This window comes from Polypterus senegalus, chromosome 12 (genome assembly GCF_016835505.1).
Source record: "Polypterus senegalus isolate Bchr_013 chromosome 12, ASM1683550v1, whole genome shotgun sequence".
Lineage (NCBI taxonomy): Eukaryota > Metazoa > Chordata > Cladistia > Polypteriformes > Polypteridae > Polypterus > Polypterus senegalus.
In genome coordinates, this window is record NC_053165.1 from 163,567,968 (window position 1) to 163,594,543 (window position 26,576).

General features: G+C 42.2%; 1 protein-coding gene across 1 annotated transcript; it reads right to left on the minus strand.

Moving 5' to 3' along the window:
• Nucleotides 1-1,104: 1,104 nt before the first annotated feature.
• Nucleotides 1,105-26,061, minus strand: LOC120541041. Its single transcript, XM_039772304.1, has 7 exons — nucleotides 25,742-26,061; nucleotides 25,201-25,258; nucleotides 11,999-12,165; nucleotides 8,318-8,405; nucleotides 5,816-5,870; nucleotides 4,766-4,887; nucleotides 1,105-1,483 (listed from the first exon to the last, which is right to left on the minus strand). Exons 1-7 carry the CDS (start codon nucleotides 26,004-26,006, stop codon nucleotides 1,408-1,410), a joined length of 831 nt encoding a protein of 276 aa, XP_039628238.1. The 5' UTR covers nucleotides 26,007-26,061; the 3' UTR covers nucleotides 1,105-1,407.
• Nucleotides 26,062-26,576: the final 515 nt, after the last annotated feature.

A 26,576-nucleotide genomic window follows, 5' to 3' on the forward strand; every position in this document is an offset into this window, starting at 1 on the left:
AAAATATTTAAAGGTTGAGAAACGCTGGCCTTCAGAAAGTCATCAGACCCCCTCACTGTCTGCACACTTTATTGTGTTGTAGATTTCATGTTGTGGAACGGGCCCAGGACACAGACAGGTAGACATCGCACCACCACACGTTTATTTCCAACTACTACTGTATGTACAACAATAAAGTGCCACACAACCCCAAGACTTCCCCAAAGTCCAGGCCTCTCACACTCTCTGCCCTTCTTCTCCTCAGGCCGCCTCCACTCCTCTCCATCTAGCTCAGTCCTTCTCTTCACTCCCTTTTCTCGCCTTGAATGAAGGGATGCGGCCCCTTTTATCGTCACCAGCATGTGCTCCAGGTGCTTCACGGCCAGTGTGGTGGAAGTGCTGGCTGTGTACCCGGAAGCACTCTGGGTGTCCCTGCTTGTCTTCTCCCTGGCACTTCCGGGTGTGGCAGTAGTGCCGAGGTCCAGGGCTCACAAGGCATCCAGGTGCACCCTGGTGGTGACCACGGGCCCCTAAAAGTTTGAGCTTCAAAGCCCTGTACCCGTGGTCGCCCACCACATGTCCTGAGGGAGGCGTAAGCCCTCCTCCAGTCCTCAAAGGCATCCCTGCTGGGTCGCCCCCCCCAGCCATCTGCGACAATGTGAAATGATAAATTTGCCATTTTGGCCCATTGGCCTTCACTCAGTAACCCATCATGACAAAGTGCTGCACACATGAGTTCAAACATGACTGCAAATTTATTAAGAATCACAACGTGAAATCTCTCATTCCCAGAAGTATTCAGGCTCTCCACATTGTCCTCGGGCGCCTCCTGTTTCCTTTAAATCTCCTTGAGACGCGTCCAGAACTTGAGTGAAGTCCCCCTGTGGCAAACTGGATGGACGTGTCATCATCTAGAAAGACACACAAGTGGACCTGTGGATAGAAGGACCCACAATTCACTCTTCATGTCAGGACAAAAACCAAACCATGAAGTCCAAGGAACTCCCTGTAGACCTCCATTTTGTGGTGAGACAAAGATCAGGGCAGGGGGATCAAGTTGTCTGTAAAGCTTTTAGCGTTTTCAGGAACACAACAGCCTCAAGAAAATGAGATGAGATGAGAGACTTTATTAGAAATTTCAGATTCATACATGCAAGTACAAGCTGGCATCAAACCTCGAGAGTGAGAGGAGGGCTCAGAAGACAAAGTTTACAGCTCACTGGAAATGGACCTGAATAACGGTCACTGAAGATCTACTCGATATAATGGCCGCCAAGCAGGATCACAGCGCTGGCCGTCATCCACTTACAGTTAGGAGGTCATTAACACTTCACTTCTCAGATTAGGGACACCCTGTCTGATGACGGCAGTTCCTTCACTAACGCCAGTGTCCCCACTCAGGGCTCAAACACACACACACACACCTCGTCACTTTGTAAAAACTGAACTGTAGATGACGTCTCCACTGTTGTCTTCTGGGTTCTGTTCTTGTTTTCTCGTTTTCCTTCAAAACAAATAAAAATAAAACATGATATACATGAGGCCCAGGCAGTGTGGCACACTTTACGCTAAGTAGAGCTTTGAAACACTTTGGGAGAGCAGTCACTGAAGACAGGCGCCATATAAAAAGAGATAGCTGGTGTTTAAACAGACCTTCAAGTTCACTTCTGTCTGATCTTTACAAACCTCTGGATTTGTGGGGAGTCACTCAGTTAGTTATTGACCACCCTGATCTGATTAGCAGCAGTCATGATGGAGGTGACCACGTCACCTGATGCCAGGCCAGGCTGCCTCCTCATTCACTGAAAAACACCCAGCGCCAGCAGATCAACGTGGCACACTGGCTGACTGACTGACGTGGTGCTGTTTCTGGTGAGCCTCAGCTGGACAAATGAGTGTTGGTCAATCACGAGAACAGACCAGGACTGACCAGCAAGTGCTGAAGGGTGCTCAGGCCTCCTCAGATATCACAGATCTGCCCACTTTGAGGGGCTCCCTTCATACGCAGAGGCTGAGACTCCGTGTTGTTAACACTTCACTCCGACATGTCTCTCTGTCCTCACCTAGCCATCTGGATTGCTGCTCTGATGTACGCTCAGCGGTTTCTGTGCTGACGTCACCTGAAGGTTGCTTTGCTTTCATTAAACTAACACTAAGGATCTTTACAAGTGCAGAGGCCTACACAGCTCCAGATATTCAGAAGCAATGCATGGCACGTGAGTTTTCTGAGAAGTGCTTATGAAAGGTTCTTCATGCAGTGAAGGTTCATCGGCTGCTGTTTTGCATGCTGCTTGGTTTGCTGTCATTTTATTTTTGTTAATTTCTTGTGGGTGGCACAATGGTTGGTGTTACTGCCTCACATGCCTACAGTCCTCGGTTTCTGCTGTAATGGTGTCCATATAGGACTTCTCCAACCTGTCCATCAACATCCCACACAAAGTGGACACCAGTACCTGTAGGAGGACTGGTGTCCCAAATCCAAGATTCATTCCTGTCTTCCAAGTGATGTTTATGAGACAGATACAAGCCCCCTTAACCCCCCTATTAGAATAAGCATGTTCAGGAAATTAAAAGATAAGTGCACCTATGTCTTTAAACTGTTAGTGCTGCACTTACTAAATAAGACCAGCAGAGGGCGCAGCACTTCTGAATGAGAGCCACAGCTTTACCAGTCACCTCCACAGTATCTTTGTGGTCTGGAGCCTCCATGCTGGAGCTCCAAGTAGGCGGAGTTAACTTACACGACTGGGCGTGGCATTATTTGAGTCACATGAGCCTCCCACCGCCCTAATTGTGCTCACTGTGTAACTGGAGGTGTGCGGCTGGACTCTGTGACACCCCTTGGAGTTAACATCACCCACCTGGAGCTCCAGGGTGACACATCTATACTTGGCTTTTTTCAGATGTGTGACAAAGTGAAACATCGCAATTCACTGTAAGGAAAAGAAAAATGTAGAAATGACCTGACGTCAACCTGCTCATTGCTTCTTAAGCATTGCAGGCTGAGCTTTTATCCCGATTTCTTTAAACCCGCTGCCTTTTCTTGGTTTGGCTCTTCCCGTTGTGGTCACTTATTTAGTTTTCTGCTCTTCACTCCTTTTAAAATCGCTGCCTTTACTGGTCTGTCTTATCATGAAGGGTGCAGAAAAACTCAATGGCCTCCCACACCATCACATTTAATGTGTTTGACTAAAGCTGGGTCATGTGTCCTTACAAACACTAGAGGGTGCTGTGCTCCATTATTAGAACATTTACTGTTTCTATGGCCAAACGTAAGTGGAGACCCTCCAAATGATCGAGCTCAGTATTTCATTGTTAACTGGTGCAGCCAATCAACACATTGCCATGCAATCTCCATGGACAAACATTGTGGACAGTGACATTAAATATGGTTCTGTCGTAGGATGCCAAATTTGCCACAAGTGTGAATGTGAAATGTCTGCTCGAAGAGCAGCTGTTAGTGTCATTATTGTGAAGTAGAAGCGTCAAGGAGCCTCAACAGCTCGGTCATAAAGTGGTAGACCAAGACTGAGTGCTGAAGTGTGAAAATTGGCCTCTCCTCTGCAGCGTCACTCACAACAGATTTCCAAACTACCTCTGGAAGAAACATCAACACAAGGTCTGGGCGTCAGGAGCTTCATGAAATGGGTTTCCATAGCCGAGCCCAAGAACACTTTGTGCAATGCCAAGTGTCGGCTTATGTGGTGTAAATCAAGCCACGTTTGGACCGTGGAGCAGTGGGCTCATGTTCTCTGGACTGATGATTCACACTTCACTATCTAGCAAGAGTTTGGCTTTGGCAGATGCCAGGAGAAAGCTGCCTTCTGGTCTGCATAGTCATGTCAGGTTGTGGAGCAGGCACTGGTACAGCGTGTTGCCACACCACCACATGACGAAACAGCTTGAGATCCTGGTTGGCAACCCACCAGGCAGATACGCAGTCCAGTCCTACTTTCTGGAAATGGTCATCTATCTGCCACCGTCAGGTGCTACATGGGCATCCCATTGGCCTGATCCAGTCATTCGGGTTCTCAAGAATGAGAGTCCTGCAAGCCGGATCACCCTCGGGTAATCGTGCCACATGGCCATAGTGCCATAACTGACGCTCCCTCACAATGCAGGTAATGTGTCTCATTCTGGACTCCATGACCAGCGGTGCCCAAGGATTCTCTGAAGAGACACACATGAAGGAGTCCAGTCCTCGTCTAAGGTCACTGGATAGCGTCCATGTCTCACAAACAGGAAGCACCAGGACTCTAAACACTTGGACGTTCGTCCTTTTGCCACACATCCCTTTCCAGCGACCTCATGACCGACCCCATGCTCTCCCAATCCATCTACTGGCTTCATAAGAAGAGTCACCAGGGACATGAATGGGCTCAGCCCCTCAGTTCCAGTATGGGGTCCTGTTAATGCTACAGAAGACAAAGACATTGGAGACAATTGTGGTCTTTTCTGTTCCAGCATGACTGGGCCCCCCGTGGTCTATAAAGTCATGGAGGACCTCAAGTGGCCTACACAGAGCCCTGACCTCTGCCGACCTGAAGACCTTTGGGTGAAGGTGAACACCAATCGCCAGTCAGGTCTTCTCGTCCAACTTCAGTATCTGACCTCCCCAATGCCCTTTTGGTTGAATTGGCACACACGCCAGGAGAATGCAGGACTGTGGCTTAGGGATGGGATGTCCAACAAGCTCGAGTACATTTGACTGTCAGGAGTCCACAAACGTGTGGCCATGCAGCGTATAAGAGAAAGGTGACGTCTGATTTATAAAGGTGCTGCTTACTTGTTAGGTTTCGCCTTAAACTGCACAGAGGCGTAATTCAAAGTTTGCTCGTCTTCTTCTTTCTCCTTCGCAGGTTCATCTTTGGGCGCAGACACGTCCTGATAAACAGAATCTCTGGTGGGCTTTAAAAATAAATCAATAAATCTGTAAATGTACAAATGTCACCGTATCACATCCAGTACACCCACTGACATGACACACACCGTGTAGCACTTGGTGCAAAGCTGAATGGGGTGCCAGCTCATCACAGGGCCCCTAAAACACACACACATACACACACACTCAGGTAATTCGGGGTCACCAGTTATCACAATACACTCATTTAGAGAACTGGATGATAAGCAGGAGGACTCAGGAACAACACGCAAACCGCATACAGATGGTGGGATTCAATCTGAGAATTCAGGCCTGTGACACAGCGGCACTAACCACTGCGCCACCAGGCTGTAGTGATACTGACATAGTGGAGGGCACAAAGGACAGAGAGTGGTAGCACGGTGGCGCAGTGGGTAGCGCTGCTGCCTTGCAGTAAGGAGACCCACGTTCACTTCCAGGGTCCTCCCTGCGTGGAGTTTGCATGTTCTCCTCGTGTCTGCGTGGGTTTCCTCCCACAGTCCAAAGACATGCAGGTGAGGTGCATTGGCGACTCTAAATTGTCCTGAGTGTCTGCTTGATGTGTGTGTGTGTGTGCCCTGCAGTGGGCTGGCACCCTGCCCAGGGATTTGTTCCTGCCCTGTGCTCCAGCAGACCCCTGTGACCCTTTGTTAGGATATAGCGGGATGGATAATGACTGACTGACTGAGTGACAAAGGACAGGGAGTGGTCGTGACAAGTGACAGCTCCAGTAACATTTCCAAATTGTGTGAGTTGACTAAAATGACTGAATAATGTAGAGTCATAAGTGAGGGAGCGGTGGACATTTTGAAACGCAGAAGGACGTGCTTAGCTCTGCTCACTGACAGATCCAGGGGTCAACTGCCGGGCCGCTCTCTGTCTGCATGGAGTTTGCACCTTCTCTTCATGTCTCATTGGCAAAAATGAAAGCCTCACCTCTTTGCTTCTTTGGATTTCTCCATTTTGTTCATTTGACGTCTTGACCTTCTTCCTGTCAATGAAACGGTAACAACATCAGGCACAGTGGACAATACAAGAGGCATTGGGCCTACACAGGAGTGTGGACTAGGGGGTCAAGGATTAACGGGTACACAACAATGATGCCAGTTTCATGCTGACCAGTGACTGGCCAGTCAGTTTGCTCACCAGCCCGTCCTTCAATCATCATACAGGTAGCACCATTGAGACCTGAGGAGTGCCCATTAGTGACAATGCCGGATCACAGAAGGAAGGACCACCGCTGAACAGCACTGAGGTCTGAAAGATGGCATTGACACCAAAGTCAAACTCTCAGTACGGATCTAATGCTGATGGCGGATTAACGAAGTAGTCAGATTATAGAGAGGTGGATTAGTGAAGGTCTGCCTGTATAACATAATTGACTGGGCGATGGCTGTGCGCCTGTAACGCTCCTCGAGCCGGTGGTCTCTGTCATGAGTAGCCAGTTTACACAACTAGTGGGCAAATGGATTTTATTGGTGAACAAATGCGATGCTCTCAGTCAATCCAAAATTGTATTTTCCATCAAACCCGAATGTTTAACAAAGGACACGTGAGTTGTGTCTTTCTGAGGGGAAAATATAAGTGTGTGCAATTATTATGCACCCAAATTACAAATCCTTTGTTTTTCTGCTCACTTGTTTGTTTCTGTAACATAAAGTAACGTAACGATTCACAAGTGACGTGTTGGCCTTTCAAAAACGCTCAGTGACCAGCACAGCCATGAGCCTCCCATCCACAGAATCTGATGGTTTCTTGCTCCGCTCGTGAAGCAGCAGCCATGATAAAAATGTCGGTCAAAGAGTTGGATTGAATCCCCTCACGTTTGAGAAGGGCCCATAAGATCTCCATTGGATCTGAGTTGAGTGAGGAAGTCATCTTTGAGAAATCAGTAAAGTACTTGGATTCATTACGTGTGTCCTGCATAAACATCGTGGCCTTCTTGAGTGCTGCTGATTTCTTCCTCTTGAGGCCGGCAGTAGGATTGGGAGTTCATTTTTTTCGGTGTCAATTAAAAGTCTCTTTTTTGGCCCATTTTAACTGAGGTATTCAGGCTGCCTCATAATTATACTCACTTTAATTAATACAAGGTGTCAATCACATTAAGCCACGCCCTCCCTCAATGAACAATCACCTTACCACCTGAAAATGATGACGTCCAATCAGCATTCAAGTTTCCATCCAAATGAAACAATTACCATTCAATCAGAATTCAGGTTTCTATGGTTCAGCATTGTAGAATATGCATAGAATTAATAATAATGTCAGAATATGACTTTCCTAATAATTGTGCACGCTGTGTAACAGCAGAGCACAGAACACAAGAGACAGTTTTTAGGCTTGATGCTGTTCACTTTGACTCATCTAGCAGAAGACAAATGTGACTCAAAATGGCTGAAAGTTCAGCATTTCAAGCGTGTGACAGGCAGTTCTGCTGAGTGATATGTGGGGTGGACAAAAGGAGCCTCAGGTGTGACAATGTATGGTGGTCAAGAAAAAATGATCAAATGTGTGGGCTTAACTCGGCGGACTAAACATCAGGATTGGTCACCACAACAGTCTCACACTCCATTGAGTTTTTGTGCTGACATGAGAATTTGACTTGAAATAAAACAAATGTTCAGTGTGCCAGTCTTTACAATGCTGAACAGCTGGCATGCACTCGGCCAATGAGATCCAGGAGGAGGTGTCACCTGTCATTGATTGTCTGACCACTGACCAATTTACTTTTTATTCTTTATGGAGTGTCTCAGTGATTAGTGCTGTCCCCTGCGAGGGACAAACCGGCGTCCCAGTCAGTGTAGACCCCACTCCCTTACCTCGATAACAGAAGGTCATGGAGGGAATGACGATATCAGATGTGGAAGGACGTCACAGCAGCTTCTGAGGGGCAGATACACTGAGAGACTTGGGGACCGAGAAGAAGAGCACAGTGGGTGACTGCATGCTATGGCTGGGCGTCCTCCTGTACACTGGGTGGCAGCATCTTGTCTATCAAGCCCCATTATGGATGGCTTCAGGGCAGCATGGGTGTTGTGGTCTGTCCTGTGTCCCTGTCTTTTTGATTTTTTGTCAGTTTCACCCAAGAACACTGGGACACATGGGGACAACTTGTTAAGGGGAAATTTCACACAAATATTAGGACGTTTGTCTTCACACAGAGAACCACAGACACATAGAATGAGTGACCAAGTAGTGTGGTAGACTTTAGAGGCTTTCAAAACTGGACTTGATGTTATTTTAGATGAAATAAGTGGACAGGACTGGTGAGCTTTGTTTGGTTAAATGGCCTGTTCACGTCCAGGCTGTTCTAATATTTAAAAAGAAATCGCTGGAAAAGTCGTGTAGTGTGACAGGGTCTTAAAGTACACATCACAGAAAGAAGTAAAGCTGACAAACTCCCAATAATAAAGTTATTGCTAGAAAAAGACGCCTTACCTTAGAAATATGAAAAGTGCCAAAGCCAGTCCAGTCGGGACAATAATGGCCAGGAGGGCATACAATGGATAACTCACAGTCCTGATGTCTGAAAAACAAAACAAAATAAAAATCAAATGACACCTCGGCTTCAAGCAGCGTTGATGAATATAAAAACAGAAGTTTTATAACACGACCATTTATTCCACTGCATTTGTTTGATTAGCTAGTCGCCGAGTTGCCTCAAAATCTCATCCAGATACTTCGTGAAAGTCGTCCTGGTCTCTTCTTCATCTCCGTGACTCGACGGTTTGTGTCAGATTCTCACAAGTATTGCCCCTTGGCTTCAGTTTTAAATACGATTCCCTTTAAAGTCCTCGGTGTCCTCGAGCGTAAGGTTCATTATTTAGTGAGATCAGGAGTTCCCAAACTTTTTTCGGCCGCAGACCCCTTAAACTTTTAAAACCGTCGACCCCCTAGTCACATGCAACGGTTTTTCATGTCCGCACTTGCTTTGATACGTTCGATAAGACAATGCACGGACATGTTTGTGCTACATGTATTGTCATGCGTTCTTACGTGTGACTCTTTTAAAGACACATTTTACCTTTTCGTTCGCAAGTTTGGCATGTAATGTGTTTTTATCAAAAAAGTGTTTTTTTAAATTATTTTACTTCTTAATTAGGTACTCATTGGAATCATAGATAATTTGAAGTAACAAACAAATAGCAGTAGCAAGGGGGGCTATTTTTGCTGTCATCGACCCCCAAATTTTTTTATTGAAACTATCGACCCCTAGAAAGTTCAAATCGAGCCCCGGGGAGTCAATATCGACTACTTTGGGAACTCTCGGGTTAGACGAGGCTCCTGCTTGCTCTCCTCTGCACAACTTCAGGTGTTTTTTTTCTGTAGCGTTCTGACCTGGGGCCTCAGTTATAAAGCTGGGTTAACTCAGAAATGTGTGGACACAACTTCCCACACAAAAATCGGGATTTCTAAAAGAGAACTTAACAGGGAAACATGGATGTTTACTCTGAACCATCTGAAACTGAGCAATGACGACCCCCTCGATCAAGTAAGGAAATGCAGGCAATTCATATCACTGAGCCATAATTATAATGTGTATCAGCGTGACAAACTTTCTACACCTCAGAAGTGATGAATATGACGTACTGACTGTATTTTAGCTCCCTTGTTAAGATGGCCAATGCTCCGTATTTGCACTGAAGAACATTTTTGCTTGCTTGTCAGTTTATATCAACTACCCGACAGGTCAGGAGTATCTCAGACGAGACTTCACTCTGATTTCATCTTCGCTGGACACGTCTTTGTCTGGCGAGCGTTCCCAATCTCATCAAACTGCAACAGGAACCTGGTAGGACAAAACTTTACATTTCCTTCAGACGGCTCTTCACAGGGTTTTTCATTCCGCTCTCCTTTGTCACCTTCTTCTGTTTCAGTGGACTGTGCTGGACTTTGTTCTTAGTGCTTATTGCTTACCGTGTAGGGTTTGTAAATAATTATCGCTGTCAGAGACTGGGACGGGCCTTTGCGCACATGTTTTTGTGCAATATTGTTTTTTCTTTTCATTATTTCAATAATATAACCTTTTTCATTCGTTGATTCATTGTGTCTCTGTGTATGAGTGTGTGTGTCGGGTCAAGGCTGAGTGTGTTTCTAGGGTTCTCACAATAAAACAAATTACCGTCAATGTGAATCTTAGGATCCTCGTCACCACTACAACCTAACGAGAATGGAGCTGCTTTTCTTAACATTACATTGCATTAACATGCAGGTCATCCAAGATGTGACTGGCAAGCGTCACCTTGTCTTGATGTCCTTCAACAGCCTGTGACTCATTTATATTCAGCTAATGCAGCAGACGTGGAAGTGCTGGACGTGGTGGCTGGCTTGTTGGTAAGGTACCTGGCTGACTCCTCGATGTTTCATATGGCCTCTACTATTCACTGAAGCAGTGATCCTGTCATTACATGGACCAGGTGATAGTGGCTACCCACTCAGATGCTGGTGCCTCACAGCTTTCATGGACCCCCAGATCACAGAGGTGAGGTGCTATAATACCGCACATGATCTTGCGTAGATTGATAATGTTTTATAATATACATGTGAAAACATTGTTCGGTTTCTACTGCCTTTCACCCCTATAATGTCAGGCTCAGATTCTTGCCTGGTCACAGTTGGTGTGGAGTCTTCATATTTTTCCCCTCATGACTTTGGCCTTTTCCTGACTTTTCTTCCCATTGCTCAAAGACATTCACTTATTGGGTTAGAGCATTTTAGGTATTGTGGGGGGTTGTGTTGGGCATGCGGTGGGTTAATTGGCGCCTGTAAACTGGCCCGCCATGGGTGAATGTAGGTATTTGTGTGAGTGTGAATGGTGAAGGTGCTGGGATTTGCACCTGCGTCTCTTCTACAGACATGGTGGCCGTTTGATGAATCAGTTACTGTCGACACACTCATGAAACAGCAAGAGTTCAAAGCAAATAGGGTCAGTGAGCAGTCACTTGAGGAAAACGGGACTGAATGGGCAAGAAATTAAAAAAAGTGGAGTTCAGTAAAAGGCCAAAATCATCCACCTGATGAAACCAGAGGGGGTGATCAGTGAGGGTCTCCATGGGGTGAGCTTTGCTCTTCCCGTGTCATCTTTACCCTCTAAATTTAAAATGTACCCAGTCTTCCTCATTTCTGTCACCGGTTCTCTAGCCCACAATTTACTGATGACACTCACCAATTACCTTCAGGTACACATCCTCAGACTTTGCCATCCCATAGATGTTTGAGGCTTCACAGTGATAAGAGCCAGTGTGACTCCTGCTAACCTCACTGATGTGTAGACGTTCTCCTGATGCTACATGACTGCTGTTCTCCTTCACCCAGGTGAAGTTGCTGGGCGGGTTTGCCAAGGCGGTGCAGTCTAAAGTTACAGAGGTCCCTTCATTTATACTAGTGTTGGGATATCCTGTTATGACGGCATTCTTGGGGGCATCTAAAATACAGAAGAATAAAATAAAAGGTGACTAAGAAGGAGAGCTGAAGAGTCAACAGAGTTTAGCACTGCAAAACTGAATTTTTGTGATTTTCTTTGTCTTAAATTGTGTTTTTATTATATTTCTGTTCAGACAGGTGACAAAGCAGATGACATTGTGTCATGTCAGGTGATGTTTTACCAGCCGATCCCAATTTGTTATCTGCGTGGTGGGCCTTGTGCATGGACTTTGTGTGTTCTCCCTGACCTACGCAGCACTACAGGTTTGAGTCCTGCCATGTGCTGCCCACTTCCTGGGTAAACTTCAGCTGCTAAAAAAGACAAAGCAGGCAAAGGAAATGGAAGGACAGACTGCAAATAAAGACAAGCAGCTCTGCCATGTGCTGATATTTGATCTCCTAAATATCAAGGTCACCACGTCCACATCTCAGTTAAATTGTTATTGATTTAAAACTGAAGGCACGGGGATAAATGGAGCAAATCAAACCTCACCACGAATCTCAACTAACACACATTTTGCATCAAAAAAGCCAAAGCTTCTCAATTTTCTTGCACTTTATTTTTATATTTGTGCTTTTTCATTTCTTGGACTGTTCTGTTATCATCACTATAAGAACTGACTTTTGGCTTCACCACTGATGAGATCTTCACAACGGACACCCCGTGATGTTAAAAACACTCAAATTACGACTCACACTCCACATTCAGTAGAAATTCTGGGGACCTGAAGTGTCCAACCCAACAGGAGTAACTGGTAATGGGGGCTCCCAGAACTTCAAGCTTCTCCGAGGATTCATTTAATTTTTCTCCATTTCTGTACCAGGAGAAGACCTCGTTGAGGAGACGGCAGTTCATTTCACACCTCAGGGTCACAGTTTGTCGCTGAAATTAAACAGTCAGGTGACAATTCCCATACCAGAAGTCCTACAAATTGCATATATGCAAGTCTTGGATTTATAATGGTAGGTCATCAAGCTGATATTCTGCACCTCGACCTCTGGACTGCTTATCAGTAGCATTGTATTGAAACTGATTCCACTATAGGTCTTAGCCTGCTGAAGTATGTCAGCTACGTATGCTCACGCTGATCAAATGAAAGAGTGAGAAGAGTTGGCAGCTCCAGGTGCCAATGCGATTTCCCAGCTTAGCAGTCTGGATTCCAGGTGATGCCCAGGGATCTAAATTGGCTTCACAGCCCTCTGGTATTCATCCCAGGAGCTTAGTAATGGACTCTTATTTCTCATTTAGCGGAGTAGGTCACAGAAGCGAGAATTTCGCCAGAATACTTGAAGTTCAGATTGCCGGAAGGACTGAATGCGATTGATGATTCATAAGTTCTTCCGGTCTGGATTTTAAGGATGTAGAACCAGGATGTCCAGCTGTGGATGGTGAAAAAGCTTGGAGGTGGAAGAGAATAGATGTTTTGTCTTGTCTTGTATTATTTGTCTGTTATTTTGTGTGTGCTGACTTGATAGACAGGATTAAAGTTACCTTATGCCTTTGGGTCCTGGGCCAGGAGTGTTGTGGGGCATGGAACTACTGCATCCTAGACAATGTAATATGGAACTTGAAAATGATGCTCATTTTAATTACTTAACCATATATTCTGAGTGCATTGAGACAGATTGCTTCCGTCTTGACTATTAGGGATGTGGACTCAAGTCTGTCTGAAAATGAAGACACATCAGGCCCTCGTGTGGAGAGGATACTGTTTATTATTAAAACATATTGTGCATGATATGATGTAAATAGGTATACTTTAAGAATGAAGACTAAATTAACTTCTTGCTTTCTGGATCTGAGCTCGTTTTACGTTAGCATACAGCGTGGGCTATGGGGGTCTGCTATGACAGCTTGAGGAAAGGTGATTTAAGCATGCCTACGGGGTGTTTTTACGATATGGGTACTGATTTTTCAAGCAATTGTTAGTAGGATGTGCAATTTAATGGAAGAAGAATCTGGAGATGCGTTTACGCTAGCTTAAGTTTAGGGAAGAATCAAGCAATGTGCATGCAAAATTAAATGAGTAAAAATTGTCATGTGGAGTTAGTGGAGTGAAGTGGTTTTGCAATGTTTTGTCTTCAATAGATACAGACTCTGCGTCTTCTTCCTGTCTCAGCCCATAAATCCGCTGTTCAATTTGAATTGTCGATGTTGTGTATTAATGTTTGAACTGATCTTGAATTGAGTAATATATCTTTATACTGAGTTTAAGTCTAAGATTACAGGCTTGATTTTAATGTATAATTTTGTTTAATGTGTGATATAATGTGAAACTGCACACTATTGCAAAAGTATACAGTATCTCGAAGAGTCAGCTGAGGGGTAAGTATTTTATTATTATCTCAACATACGCTACCTTCTTCTCCACATCCTTCTCGCACCTGTTTTCTTTTCTCCCATTTAAGTGTCTAGAGAGTTGCTTATCACTTTGATGGGCGTTGACGAGATATTGATATGGTTTTAAATTAATGTTTGAAGCGGCAAAAGATGTACTATTGTAAATAATTCGATGATTTAGAATGTTGAGAGTAACATTGAGGAACGGAATGTCAAAAAATTAGTGTCATATTTTGAAGTAAAGTTACAGGACAATTTTATATCGATGTTTAGTTCAGACCCACTTACCGAATATCCGAGTACGTTATGTGTGTTTACAGTGCCTTCCTCATGAATTTGCATTGAGTTTTTTTTTTTCTAAATAGGCTATCAATGAATTGAAGTGTTAAAGTTTTGCTAGTGCTGAAGATCAGAGAAGCCATCTATAAAAGTTAGTCTGTTCTAGAACTTCAGAACAGAAGTGCACTAAACTTTGTTTAATTTGCACTGGGGTCACAGGGTCACATGAAGCTCAATTAAAGGAATTGGTTTAAAGAGACAGAGCTCTGAGCGTCGGGCTAAATCCAGTGTTTCTGAAGTGTTCCTGGTTGCCAGGTTCACATATAGAGAAACGGTGATAAATGAAATGTGGTTGGCCAGTGTGTTGATTCAGGCTTGCAGTTTAACGCGAGTTTTCTTATCATCATGAACCTTGTTAGACCTTGAGTTTAGACACACAGGTTGTTTAACTGACTTTAAAACCAGGTCAACGAGATTGAATTAAGTATTCTATGATACACATGTTATTGACCTTTTTTTACTTCTGGTTTACTTACTGAATATAAAATAAATGTTGGTCTGCTTATGGTTATTCATGTATTTTGTTTCATCAGTTTAGTGTCTGGAAATGCAATTAAATGGAAATCGAGTTGTTTTGAAGTCCACATGAGTGTGACTTCATGGTGATCACAATAAGCACACTGTGCCCTAGGGTGAGCCCAAGTCATCTAGTTGTTGAGTTTGCATTTAAAACTGACATGTCGTGTTTGTAAATTGAGCTATGAATGCAGTCCATCTTAACGGACGTAATATATAGCTTCATTTAGGAACACATAATGTTTAGGCGCCAACAGTTACACCTGCTTAGGTTCTGTTAAATCAGGCCATTCATAAAATAGCAGAAGGTTCAATTCACCTGTGATTTCACACAGTCTGAATCAGTGAGGTTATTTGCCACCAAATCCTTATTCTTAAAGTGCTTAAGCTGTCCTCTTTTTAAGTTCTATCTCCAGAGCAAGTCCCTTTGTTCCAAAGAATTGACTTTGAATGACAGACACTTTCTTATTTGAATACAGGTGGTTTCCTCTTAGTATGCCTTTTTCATCGGCTATAAACCAATTTCTTGATAGATCGGATGTTACATAAACACCTAATTACACATCTATCGTTTTTAGTTCTTTTATTAAGTATCTCCATCACCAAATCCTTTTCCAAGTCCAAATGTGAAGCTGTAGTCAGATAGCTGTCCTTAAAGACCTGTTCTTGATTAGATCTTCTGAATGAATGATTTGTACTAAACACATTACTTAAGTATCTTGTGACTTTGTATAATTATCAATTTTTCAAGGATTAAAACACTACAAAAATTCAATGTTGAATTTTAAATGATGACATTAACATACTATTACTCTGAAATGCATTCAAGTGATTCTTAATAGTGAATGCGAGACCTCAATCGTGGCAGTTTGCACTCTCGACGCCAGTGCGTCCAGAAATTGAGACTTGAAGCGCCGACACGTTGGTAATTAGAAAATCTGACATTTCGTAATCAAAACAATGAACTGAATAGTATACAATAATTACTCTACAAAAATTAAAGATAAAGACAGTAAAAAGTCGCTTTGACTGCATAATATCTATTCTGTAAATCTCTATTCATAGGATGTCAAGAGCCAGAACGAGTGCATTTAACCTACATTCGGAGTGACCGACTTAATTATGATAAACTATGAGATCCATCACAGCTGAAATCGAGTAGCTACACCTCGGTTTTAACTTGATACGGAATCATTTGTTAGAAAACACATTCTGACCTCCGGGCTTTCTCTTTGGATACATAGAATGTTTAAACTCATTCGCCTTTTAACGACACTTATTGTGTTCTATACATCTGGTAGCATCCAGTATAAGTCATTTGGATTGACACTGTGTTAACTACTGTGCCACCATCAAAGTGAAGCCCTGCAGTTCTACTGGGTTAACTGGTAGTGGAGAACATGTGACTGCAGCTCGTTCTGATACCAGAGAGAGCTAAAATCAATTTCTTATGAAATAAAATCATCTGCTGACTAAAAAAATTAAATAATTAAGACCTTGGTGAGTTACACTGAATTAGGTATGCCAAGCAAATAGTGATTAACGAGGCCTATTTTTTTTAATTAGCCAGGTGAAAGCCCAATTTTAATCAAGGATGGAAGGGAGAATGTAATGAACCTGAGTGGATGGGTGTACACGCCAGTTGAAGCGGTAAGAAACAAGTGTATCAAGATAAATAATAATGGCTGATAAAAAATTGATGTTTCAAGACCATAAGAGTCAGCTGGTGTGAGTTCAATTGAGCCTCGAGTGATTGAAATGACAGCAATTTTATTAATTGCTTGGTAGCCTCACTATCAGTCAATATTGGGTGAGTCGTGTTTGTTTGTATTACATACAGTCAATGGTAGCGCCTTGAATCCTAGAGTTTTAGGAGAAGATACTGGATGCCCAACAGTAAACCTTTGGTTAGTATCAGTTGGATTTTAGTGCCTTCTTTACTGTTTGTAAATTAAGTTTATCTTCTAATCAAATGAGAACTAAGATTAACTAGCAGCTGAGCTTACCTAATTAGGATGAACATAGCAGTTAAATACAGTAAATTAGGAAGTTAGGGGAACCTCTTAGTTTCCCAAATGAATCGTAATATCCCAAAGAGAAGAACTGCTTTGACTTTATTAGTGCCATCTAGAAAGAAATTGATAGTTTCCAAAATTACAATAAATGTGGTTTCATACAGCGCCGAGTCTTGGATGGTCATAGGAATCTCTACTCGTAGGTGGCAAAAGAGGAAGTTGACGTTTATGTGTTAGCACCAGACCATTAAACCCTTCATGTCGAAATTGTTGGTTTAAGCTCATTTCGAATTAACTTAAACAAATAGAGCACCAGTTCACAAAATGTACATGTAAAATTCCCACAAATAGCGACACGGCTGACGTAGATTGTTGTTGCTCATGTCTTGGGAACTGAAGGTGAAACCTAACTTATTTTTAGAGACGTGCCATCTTTAAACTCTCATCTAAGTATGGCATGACGTAGTGTAACTGACATTTGAGGCTTGGCACCAGCCAATCAAAAATACATGCTAAAAAAGCAAAAAGATAATAAGAGAGAGCGAAGGAGAGGGCACGAGACCACAGATACACTGAGCAGAAGAAATAAACTAGGTTGTTAAAATAATGGGTCTGATCTCTAACAGCTACACAGCATCAAGCAGCCAAGAAGGCACGTGCTGATGTGAGAACTGAGATCTTATAGATAGGTGTGTTCAAAGTAGGCATAAAAATATCATAGGGAAATAAGACTTGAAGTAAGACAAGCCAGACCACAATAAGGTCAAGTTGCACAAAAGTTACCATAGGAGTAAAATGACGTCAGAGCACGCATTCCAGCATGAGACTTCAAATCAGTTTGTTTCTAATGATTACATTTATGAGGTTCATTTATTGTGGTGGACTAAATCTCTAGTTAGTACTTTGTCTTTCATTATTGCTCGTTTCTGCAGAATCAACAAGACTATAGATTTAAAATGAATTACTTTCACCAAGTTACTAGGGGTGAGCTCCTTAGTCAGGATCAAGCTAATCTCAGTTGTATTAAAATGATTTTTTTTAATGTCTTAACAGGATCGATACTGTAATTATAGCCATTGACCTGTTTAATTATCAATTTAACGAAAGCATTTAGAATAAGATGTAAGTAACATTTTTCCAGTTAATGGTCACGCCGCTATTGCGCGCCTGAGCTCGAAGTCCAGTTGATTCAGTCCCCAGCTTGCACATTCATAGTCGTTTTTGCCATTTTACTTTCCTCTAACTGTACAAGCTTTTTAAATGACTGTTTGTTTGGAGAGGAGCTGGTTTGACCCTAACTAACATCCAGTTTGGAATTTGATTACAAAATGATGGTGCTGCTGCCAGCTAGAAGTTGTTGAGTCGTGGTGACTGCCTACAGTCTGTTCGTTGCTTTCCTTTTTCTTAAGTTCGCATATCTCAAAGTGAATTGTGAAAGCTAAGAGGATGGGAATGACGAGAACTTTGCAAGGAAACTTTTCAAACAAGGACATGAAATTAACAAACCATTGCCGTAAAGCATTTATGGAAGACAAAGTTTATTCGATTAAACTGCTCAAAAATGAAAGGCACTTGATTAGATATGGAACATCAACCTTGTGGGCTAGTGATTGCAAGGTCTTATTATCAGTTTCAGGCATTGTGACTAGAGGGAAAAGAGCGCCAAACGAAATGAATGTTTAAAGCTGACCATTGACTTTACCATCTATAATTGCAAATTTATCTGGAATAGGCCAAAACTGGACCTACATGGAAGAAGTCCAACTCAGATGGCACATAACTGCAAGGTCATTCCAGAGTTATTCCGAAAGACCAAGGTGGAGGAGATCCAGGAAGAAGATTCTGGAAGCGCAGGTCCCTCAGTAAAGGTCCTAACCATCACAGGACTAGGGACAGATGAACTGGACCTAAAAAGACCAAAGCAGATAGGATGAAGATCTACCAAACAATCAGAACAGAATGCACATTGTAGCCTGAGCCAGCTGAGTTTCACGAAGCTGCGTGCATTGAAGAACAGTGACGGAGACACATAACTCCTGTACTAGAGGCACATGGTAGCATGAAGTAACTAACCATGGAGGAGTATATGTGATACATCTCAAGCAGATAGTCATTCTGGATGGCTGAGGGCGACCAAGTACGAGGGCTATGCTTTCGCTAGAATCACTTGCTGGCCATGGTATCAGGATGAATCCTTGACCCTTATCAGTTTTCGATGGTCATGGCAGGGCTTCCGGCATGAGAACTGCCGCCTAATGTGCAGGATGAGGATATATTGTTGGCCCACACATCCTGAGCCCAATCAATGACACTCTGGTGGACATTGTTGTCATCAGCTTCAGGTTGACCTCAACTTTCCAGGAGCGTGGCGGTCCTAGATCTGGGAGATCTCGGACATTCCTAGATATCAGGATGCAAGAAACTGATACATTGTAGCCCTACACCTTCGCTGACTTAATGAAATTGGGCAAATGGGATACCATGCTGCCCATCATTTTTCCTTGTTTTCGGGGCTTCATGAGCTCCTGTGGTTGAATTTTAGTCCCAACAGAGTTTCCATCCTTGTCCTAACATCATTACCATACAGTCCTATCAGATCGAGTAATTTTATTCCTTGAGATTGAGGTTTTTTAATTTCCTTTATTTTTTAACATTTTGGATTGTGTATTATATCAGCCCTAAGGATCCTATATTTCCAACGAGAGAACCTTGTGGCTCCAGACTCCAGGGTCAATGCCAATAGACAGGGATGTTTCATGAGCAGAGGTGTTGAAAGTGTTTTGAAGTTGTAGGAACAGAATCAATGGTCCATGGACATAAGTATCGCAGTGTCAGCACTTTGATTTATTGAAAACAGTCTATCTGATATTCATTCAACAATAGTTCCACTTACACGGAAAAAAATATGGTTTAGCGTGGTGGTTTTATTCTTTTCCCACCATGTTTCATCTTTAAATTCTCCCTTGAACAAGCTATTAATTTATTTTGAAACGATGTAGAAAACGACGAGAATTGCAGAATTACCATTACTTCAATCAAAACCATTGGCCTCAGTGACAAGGGTGGTGTCAGGAGGTCCTGCTGACCGTTAGAGTCTGGGGATGGTACAGCGATGGAAGAGACCGTAAGTTGATTCTGGGCAGAGTCAGAAGCTGGAGCAGCATGAGTTCTCGAAACTCAGGACACTGGGTGCTGAAGAGATGCAGATTGGGCTGACGAAGAGGCAATGTTCATTCAACAGTTTTAAATCTCCCAAGCTCTATCAAAGATTTGACTGTAAACAGAAGGTGTAATTAATGCAATGTGCAGAAAGGTGAGCAGTCCGATTATCATCTTAGTGATGCTTAATGATGACTTTTTAGCATCGTTTAATAGGAGTTGAAAGTCGCCGATCCGAGAGTGAGAACTTTGTAAAGGATATTAATAAGGTCAATTAGATGCACGTACTAAGGGAAAACTGTGGCCAATCAGAGTTAGAGTAAAGAGTAGATTGGAACAGTTAGATATGGATTGATAGTAGAGGAGGTCTGCCAAGAAGAGCACCACATGTGTGTTCAAGAGAAGGTATCGGAACTTTACTAAGGTGAAGAGTTATGGCTTGGACTGAGAAAGCAATGCAGGGTGACTAAGAGCGGTTATTGTTGAGAGTGGAGTGAGAGTATGAAAGTTCAATGGATTGTCGAGGAGTTGATGGAGTGAGAGGTCTAGGATGATGTTGTGGGCTGATCAGGATGGCCGGTGACTTAGTTTTGGAAGTGATGACAGCTGACAGTAGATTAGACAGAGTTGAGGACTGTAGTGGTGATGCATTGTGATCTAAGAGAGTAGGGAGGTGAGGAGTCTAGGTGGAGTTAGGGGGGATTGAAGGGATGGACACAGAGAGATTGTGTGATGGACGGGAGCATGAATGGTGATATGAGGGGTAGTAGATGGAAAATGGATGAGTTTAAATTGGGATAATAAGAAGGAGAGAATGAAGAGAGGGAAAGAGCGAGTGATGGTGGAGAGAGGTTATTGTGGATGAGGATTGGAGTATTCAATGGTAGAGGTTAAAGGGAGACAGAGTATAATGGGTTCGAGAGAGGTGATGAAGATGAGAGGAGGATGGGGTGGAGGTTAAGATGAGATTTGTAGGTGAAAGATAGGTCAAGGAATAGGACACAGAAGTTGTAGAGGTGGAGGTGTGAGACAAGGAGTAAGAGTGATTGTGGTTTGAAATGTACAAGAAGTGGGAACTGGAGAAGGATGAAGAGACCTCAAGGAGAGGGAAAAGAAGACCTAAAGAGATAAGTGGTAGAGAGGAATGGTAGGTGACAGAGAGATGCAGAACAGAAAGTATGGAGAAGATGTCCAACGGAGAGAGCTAAGGAGCAGCAAAGTAAGAAGTGATGATGAGTGGAGCAGTTATGGTGGTATAGAAATGAAAGGGTCATAAGTTGGAATATGGGCACTGGGAACTTGGATATTCGCGAGAATGTACTGAGTCGGGACTAGATTATGCTACATGAACTGCTATGACTGATACGGGACCTGCAGGAGGTTTTGAGACTGGAGGCTCATCACTGCATTGAATTAGACTAGCTTCAGCAGTTGACATCTACTTGACCGACTACGAAATGGGTAGAAATTTGTCTTGATGTGAATGGTTTCTGATAGCCGTACATAAAGTGAACATCTTAATTACACTTCTAATGATCTCCTATCAGCTTTTTATTGGTGAGTCATGCCTAACTGGTGACCTTCTTATCATGTGCTCACCAGCTTGAGTGTGTTCCCACATTGACTCATTCGTTTCAATTGATAGCTACCATGTGCTTGTTTCTAAGCAGCATGAGCCATTTGTGGAAGGTTTATCTTGTATTGCATATTGAAACAATAGGACATAAAATGGCACTAAACAGCTTACTAGGAGTAAATGAAGGTTCATTTTTTATCCTAAATTCAAACATGACCAAAGTGGAGAAAGCACAGAATTAGCCATCAATGAGTTTCGGTATTCAATTACTTTAGTTCTAAGTAATGTCCAAGGTGGAGTGAGAAAATGTAGTTAAATAAATTGAATAGCAAATTGCTGAGCGTTAGCAAGGCTGGTCAAGAAGATGGATGAAAGTCGTAAATGTATGATATCTATTGTTTTATAAAATTCTCCTTAATTTTTCATAATGTTTGCTATGTGGATGAATGATTCAGAATGACATTATTGGTTATGAATGATTCATATTATCTAAGGAGTCACTTCATGAATGAAAAAGATCAAATGGATGTAAGGTTGAAAAAAGCAGGTCAATCTTAAATTATATTTATCTATTTAAGAAAAGACCTTTTTGGCGAGACTAAGTATTCGATGTCTCCTTCCTTTAATTTATTTTATTTAAGAAAGCTTTCTAACTACACTTGATCATTTCTAAGACCCTTTACGTTTTGCTTCATTTCTGATTTTTCACCCTTTTCAACAAAAGAGCCTACGTGTAGGTTCAATCAGCGGACATTACCTTGATTTTCTTCAAAGGCTAAGAGGCTCGGCAGTTTAACGCCACACTAAGTCTTATTACCTAGTGGCTTTAGGCTGGTTCATATACGGTTCTCCAATCTCATTATTAAGATTTACTTTGTGCCCTTCTATGTTGAATCTTTCTTCTCTATCTAAAGTTCATTTTAGCAAATTAAAGCGAACACAGAATTTTTAAGCTGCTTTGCAATGTCTTAAAGGTGATAAGCAAAAACAGAAATGGTTTCAACGGAAACTCACTGTTCAAATTGCGATGATTTCTAAAAAAAAGTTAGTACAATCTGAAACTTAGTACTTGGCAGAGATTTTATAACAGTTAGCAAGACAAATGAAAATACGAGACTAGAATGCCAGTCAAGTTCTTCAGGCGCAAAATGTAAACTCACCTGTATTCTATTTATATCCGATCAGCAAGAGTAACATTCTGCTTTTCTGCGAGTTTACAATAGAAGAAACCATTAGCTGAGGTTTGATCAATATAATAATGTTCCATTTAACTGAGTTTTTCACACCAAAGTTTTCTTATAGAGTTTCACCACCAAATGTAGTACCCACCTGATGCTCACACTATTGTGTACCATCAGCGCTAGCACACTTATCTGTTAAGTGTGTAGCGCAAGAAAACTATTAGAGACAGGGATGATTAGAGGTGAATAAGCTTGAGAAATGGGCCTGACATCAAGGACTAGCCGGCCTTGAGGGAATTGCATGATTTATAACCGACGGATCAGAACTTTATTAACACGAGCCATCACGCCAGTCGGGCATCTAGGCAATGACACGCTTGCACTGGCAGGTGGAAGCACCTGTGCCGTCAAGCCTTTCGCAGCAACCCAAGCTTTTCTGATGATCCCACAAGTCTTTCTAGGCTACATCTGGACGTCGGGAACTCTCGACAATGGTGAGCTAATCTAGAAATGATGTTTTTATATTAAGTACTTCTTAGAGTTTAATGTTAAGCAGTTGTGTTCATGAATCGGGCCTAACATAGCTGTGTTTAACATTCCTTGTTTTTAAACACTCATGTTTAAATGTAATCATAATGGCTACCTAATTCAAATGCAAATTTAATTAAACATCAATTTTAATTTTAACTTTAATTTTAATATTAAAGATAAGTCTTACGGGAGAGAAGCTCCCAAAGAATCTGCTAATAAACCTTAAAGCATAAGCTTGTCGGAGAACAAACCAGAGTCAAATGACACCATATCATAAGCATCTCTATATTCATATTTCACAATTTAAATTGTATTCATAACTGTAGCCATACCATCCACATAGCTGTAGACATCAGGAATTCATTCTCAGTGCATTAGGGGACTTTCAGGCAGTGGCAGTGCTAAGTCCTCCCTTATCCTATTGCACAATTAAATGTTTTTAATTCAGCCAATCACCAATTCCATTTTTCTTCAGTGCTGACTGATTCACTCTATCAGTTGACCTATATAGATCACAAGTAAAGCTCCTCAGCTTTATAACAGATCTTTATAAAGGACAACAGCAAGGAGCATGTAACTGTATTTGGAACTGTCTGGAGAGTTTACCAACATTTAAAGGCTGCTAAGCAAGTAGTAGATTGAAAATTGACTCTGATTTGAAATCAAGCTCTGCACTTTTGTTTAGATGGCTGATTAGCAGTTGGGCAAAGTTAAGCCAGTGTGTGACAAACCATCTTTTATTGTGCAACAACTGCCAAGAGAGGTTACGGGTGTTTGAACCTGCAAGAACCTGAGAACATTGGGGTTTAGTGAAAGGTCAAAAAGCACCTGAAGAAACCAGAAGGACAATCAGTGGGGGCTACAAGGGCACAGCTTTGTTCTTTATATGTCTCAATTGCAGAGGGTGTTGGTCTGGAATCCTGCAATTTTTTTTTTTTTTTTTGTTTTCTGCCCACCCTGCCATGGACCTTACTCTTTTCATGTTAATTAATGTTAACTTATGTATTTTTTATTTGTCTTCTATTTTTCTATTTCTTCATTTTGTAAAGACTTGTATTTTTTTTTGAAAATGTGCTCATAAATAAATGTTGTTTGTTGTTATTTCATTCTCATTTTTCTGTTTTATAAAATAGTACTATGTAGTTAACTATTTGAATCTACATTACCGTAGTGCACCAACTTGATATGATGTTTGAGCTTCATGATAAAGAACAGTGGCTCTGCTACTCATTTGATGTGCAGATGTTCTCCTGATCCTACATGGGTTCTTCTCCTTCACCCAGGTGAAGTTGCTGGGCGGTTTGCTAAGGCGGTGCAGATAAAGTCACCGATTTCCCTTCTTCTGTACCAGTGGTGGGAAGTCCTGTGATGATGGCATTCTTGGGGGCATCTAAAATACCGAAGAATAAAATAAAAGGTGACTAAGAAGGAGAGCTGAAGAGTCAACAGAGTTTAGCACTGCAAAACTGAATTTTTGTGATTTTCTTTGTCTTAAATTGTGTTTTTATTATATTTCTGTTCAGACAGGTGACAAAGCAGATGACATTGTGTCATGTCAGGTGATGTTTTACCAGCCGATCCCAATTTGTTATCTGCGTGGTTGGCCTTGTGCCTGGACTTTGTGTGTGTCTCCTGACCTACGCAGCACTACAGGTTTGAGTCCCATGCTGCACATCCTAAACTTCAGCTGCTAAAGAAGACAAAGCAGACAAAGGAAATGGAAGGACAGACTGAAAATAAAGACAAGCAGCTCTGCCATGTGCTGGTATTTGATCTTCTAAATATCAAGGTCACCACGTCCACATCTCAGTTAAATTGTTATTGATTTAAAACTGAAGGCACAGGGATAAATGGAGCAAATCAAACTTCACCACGAATCTCAACTAACACACATTTTGCATCAAAAAAGCCAAAGCTTCTCAATTTTCTTGCACTTTATTTTTATATTTGTGCTTTTTCACTTCTTGGACTGATCTGTTATCATCACTATAAGAACTGACTTTTGGCTTCACCACTGATGAGATCTTCACTCTGGACACCCCATGATGTTAAAAACACTCAAATTACGACTCACACTCCACATTCAGTAGAAATTCTGGGGACCTGAAGTGTCCAACCCAACAGGAGTAACTGGTATTGGGGGCTCCCAGAACTTCAAGCTTCTCTGAAGATTCATTTAATTTTTCTCCATTTCTGTACCAGGAGAAGACCTCGAGAGGAGACGGCAGTTCATTTCACACCTCAGGGTCACAGTTTCATTTTCTTTGACCTTCTCTGGTGTTGCTTCAACCTTTAGACCTTCAGAAAACAAAAAGAACAAAAGAGACGTTCAGTGTCTGCTCTCACGTGTTTTCATTTCTATTTGTTTCTTGTACTCCATTACACTTCATTCTCTCCAGTGATTCTGCTTAGTGATCAGTTTAATGGACACAAAGGCTGACCAATAGAACTGACCGTCAGGTCATCACAATAAACGTAATCCTGCAGTCCATGAGACGACGGTGAGTGAAATCAGCTGAGAAGAAGAAGTCCTGCTGGGAGTCCATCACTGGCCAGGGGGCCGACATATCAGTAGTGGTCCAGTGTACTGAGACCGCACTGCAGAAACAATTTACTAAAATCATGAACACAACTCTAAATTGAAGACTCCTGAATAAATTGAATAAATCTATTTATGTATGCAGTTAATATAATATGGGGTCTTTATTCCAGCTGTGTACCCGGGTGCTGTTTGCCATGGCGCTGCCCACAATAAAGTCACACAAACACGTCAAACCTCACCTGTGATTGTCACGTGGACTCCTGGCACTTGTCCCCAGTTATTTGTCCCCTCAAACCTAAACTTGTAGTAGCCGCTGTCCTCTCTTCTCACGCCACTTATCTTCACTGAGCAGGTCTTCTTATTTTTGTCTCCTAAGAACTGAACTCGGTTTGTGTGATTGTTGGACACTTTAGTCTCATTTGTGTGATACACGAGGGTTTCTCCGTCAGGACCTGTCTTGTATTCGTCAGGCCCATATGACCACATTTCTCTTTCCACAGTCATACATTCTGGATATTTGTATGTACAGTTAATCGTCACAGTTGATCCTTCGATTGCGCAGATCCTCATCGTCTCATAAGTGACTCCCCATTCACTGACATCTGCAAAACACAAAATTATATAAAATGTAAAATCTGAGACTTTTAGTGGTAAGACACAGATAAAGATGCTCCTCCTGCTCTTAGTTTTAGTAAATTAATAACATTCATAAGCGTAAAAGGACACACAGTACGTCCGTCATGCTGAGCCCACCGTCCTGTAGTTATGGCTGATTCTCCGCTCTCTCCTTCCTAATCAGTCGCATCTTTTCAGTTTCCTTCTTGTGTCTTCACTCCGTCACCTCCATTGTTGTCATTCAGCTCCTTCTGCTTTTTTTTGTTTTTCATGTCTCCCACGTTTGTTTTTGACTTTTCATTTTTCAATCCCAAAACCAAATCCAAGTCTTCCCCTATTAGTTTTTCATCCTTCAGTTTCTCAGACATCTTCATCCTGATTCACCATTACATTCACAGATAACATAAATATACGACGCTTTACATGGCTGATTAATCTGAGTCCCATTTTGTTGATGTC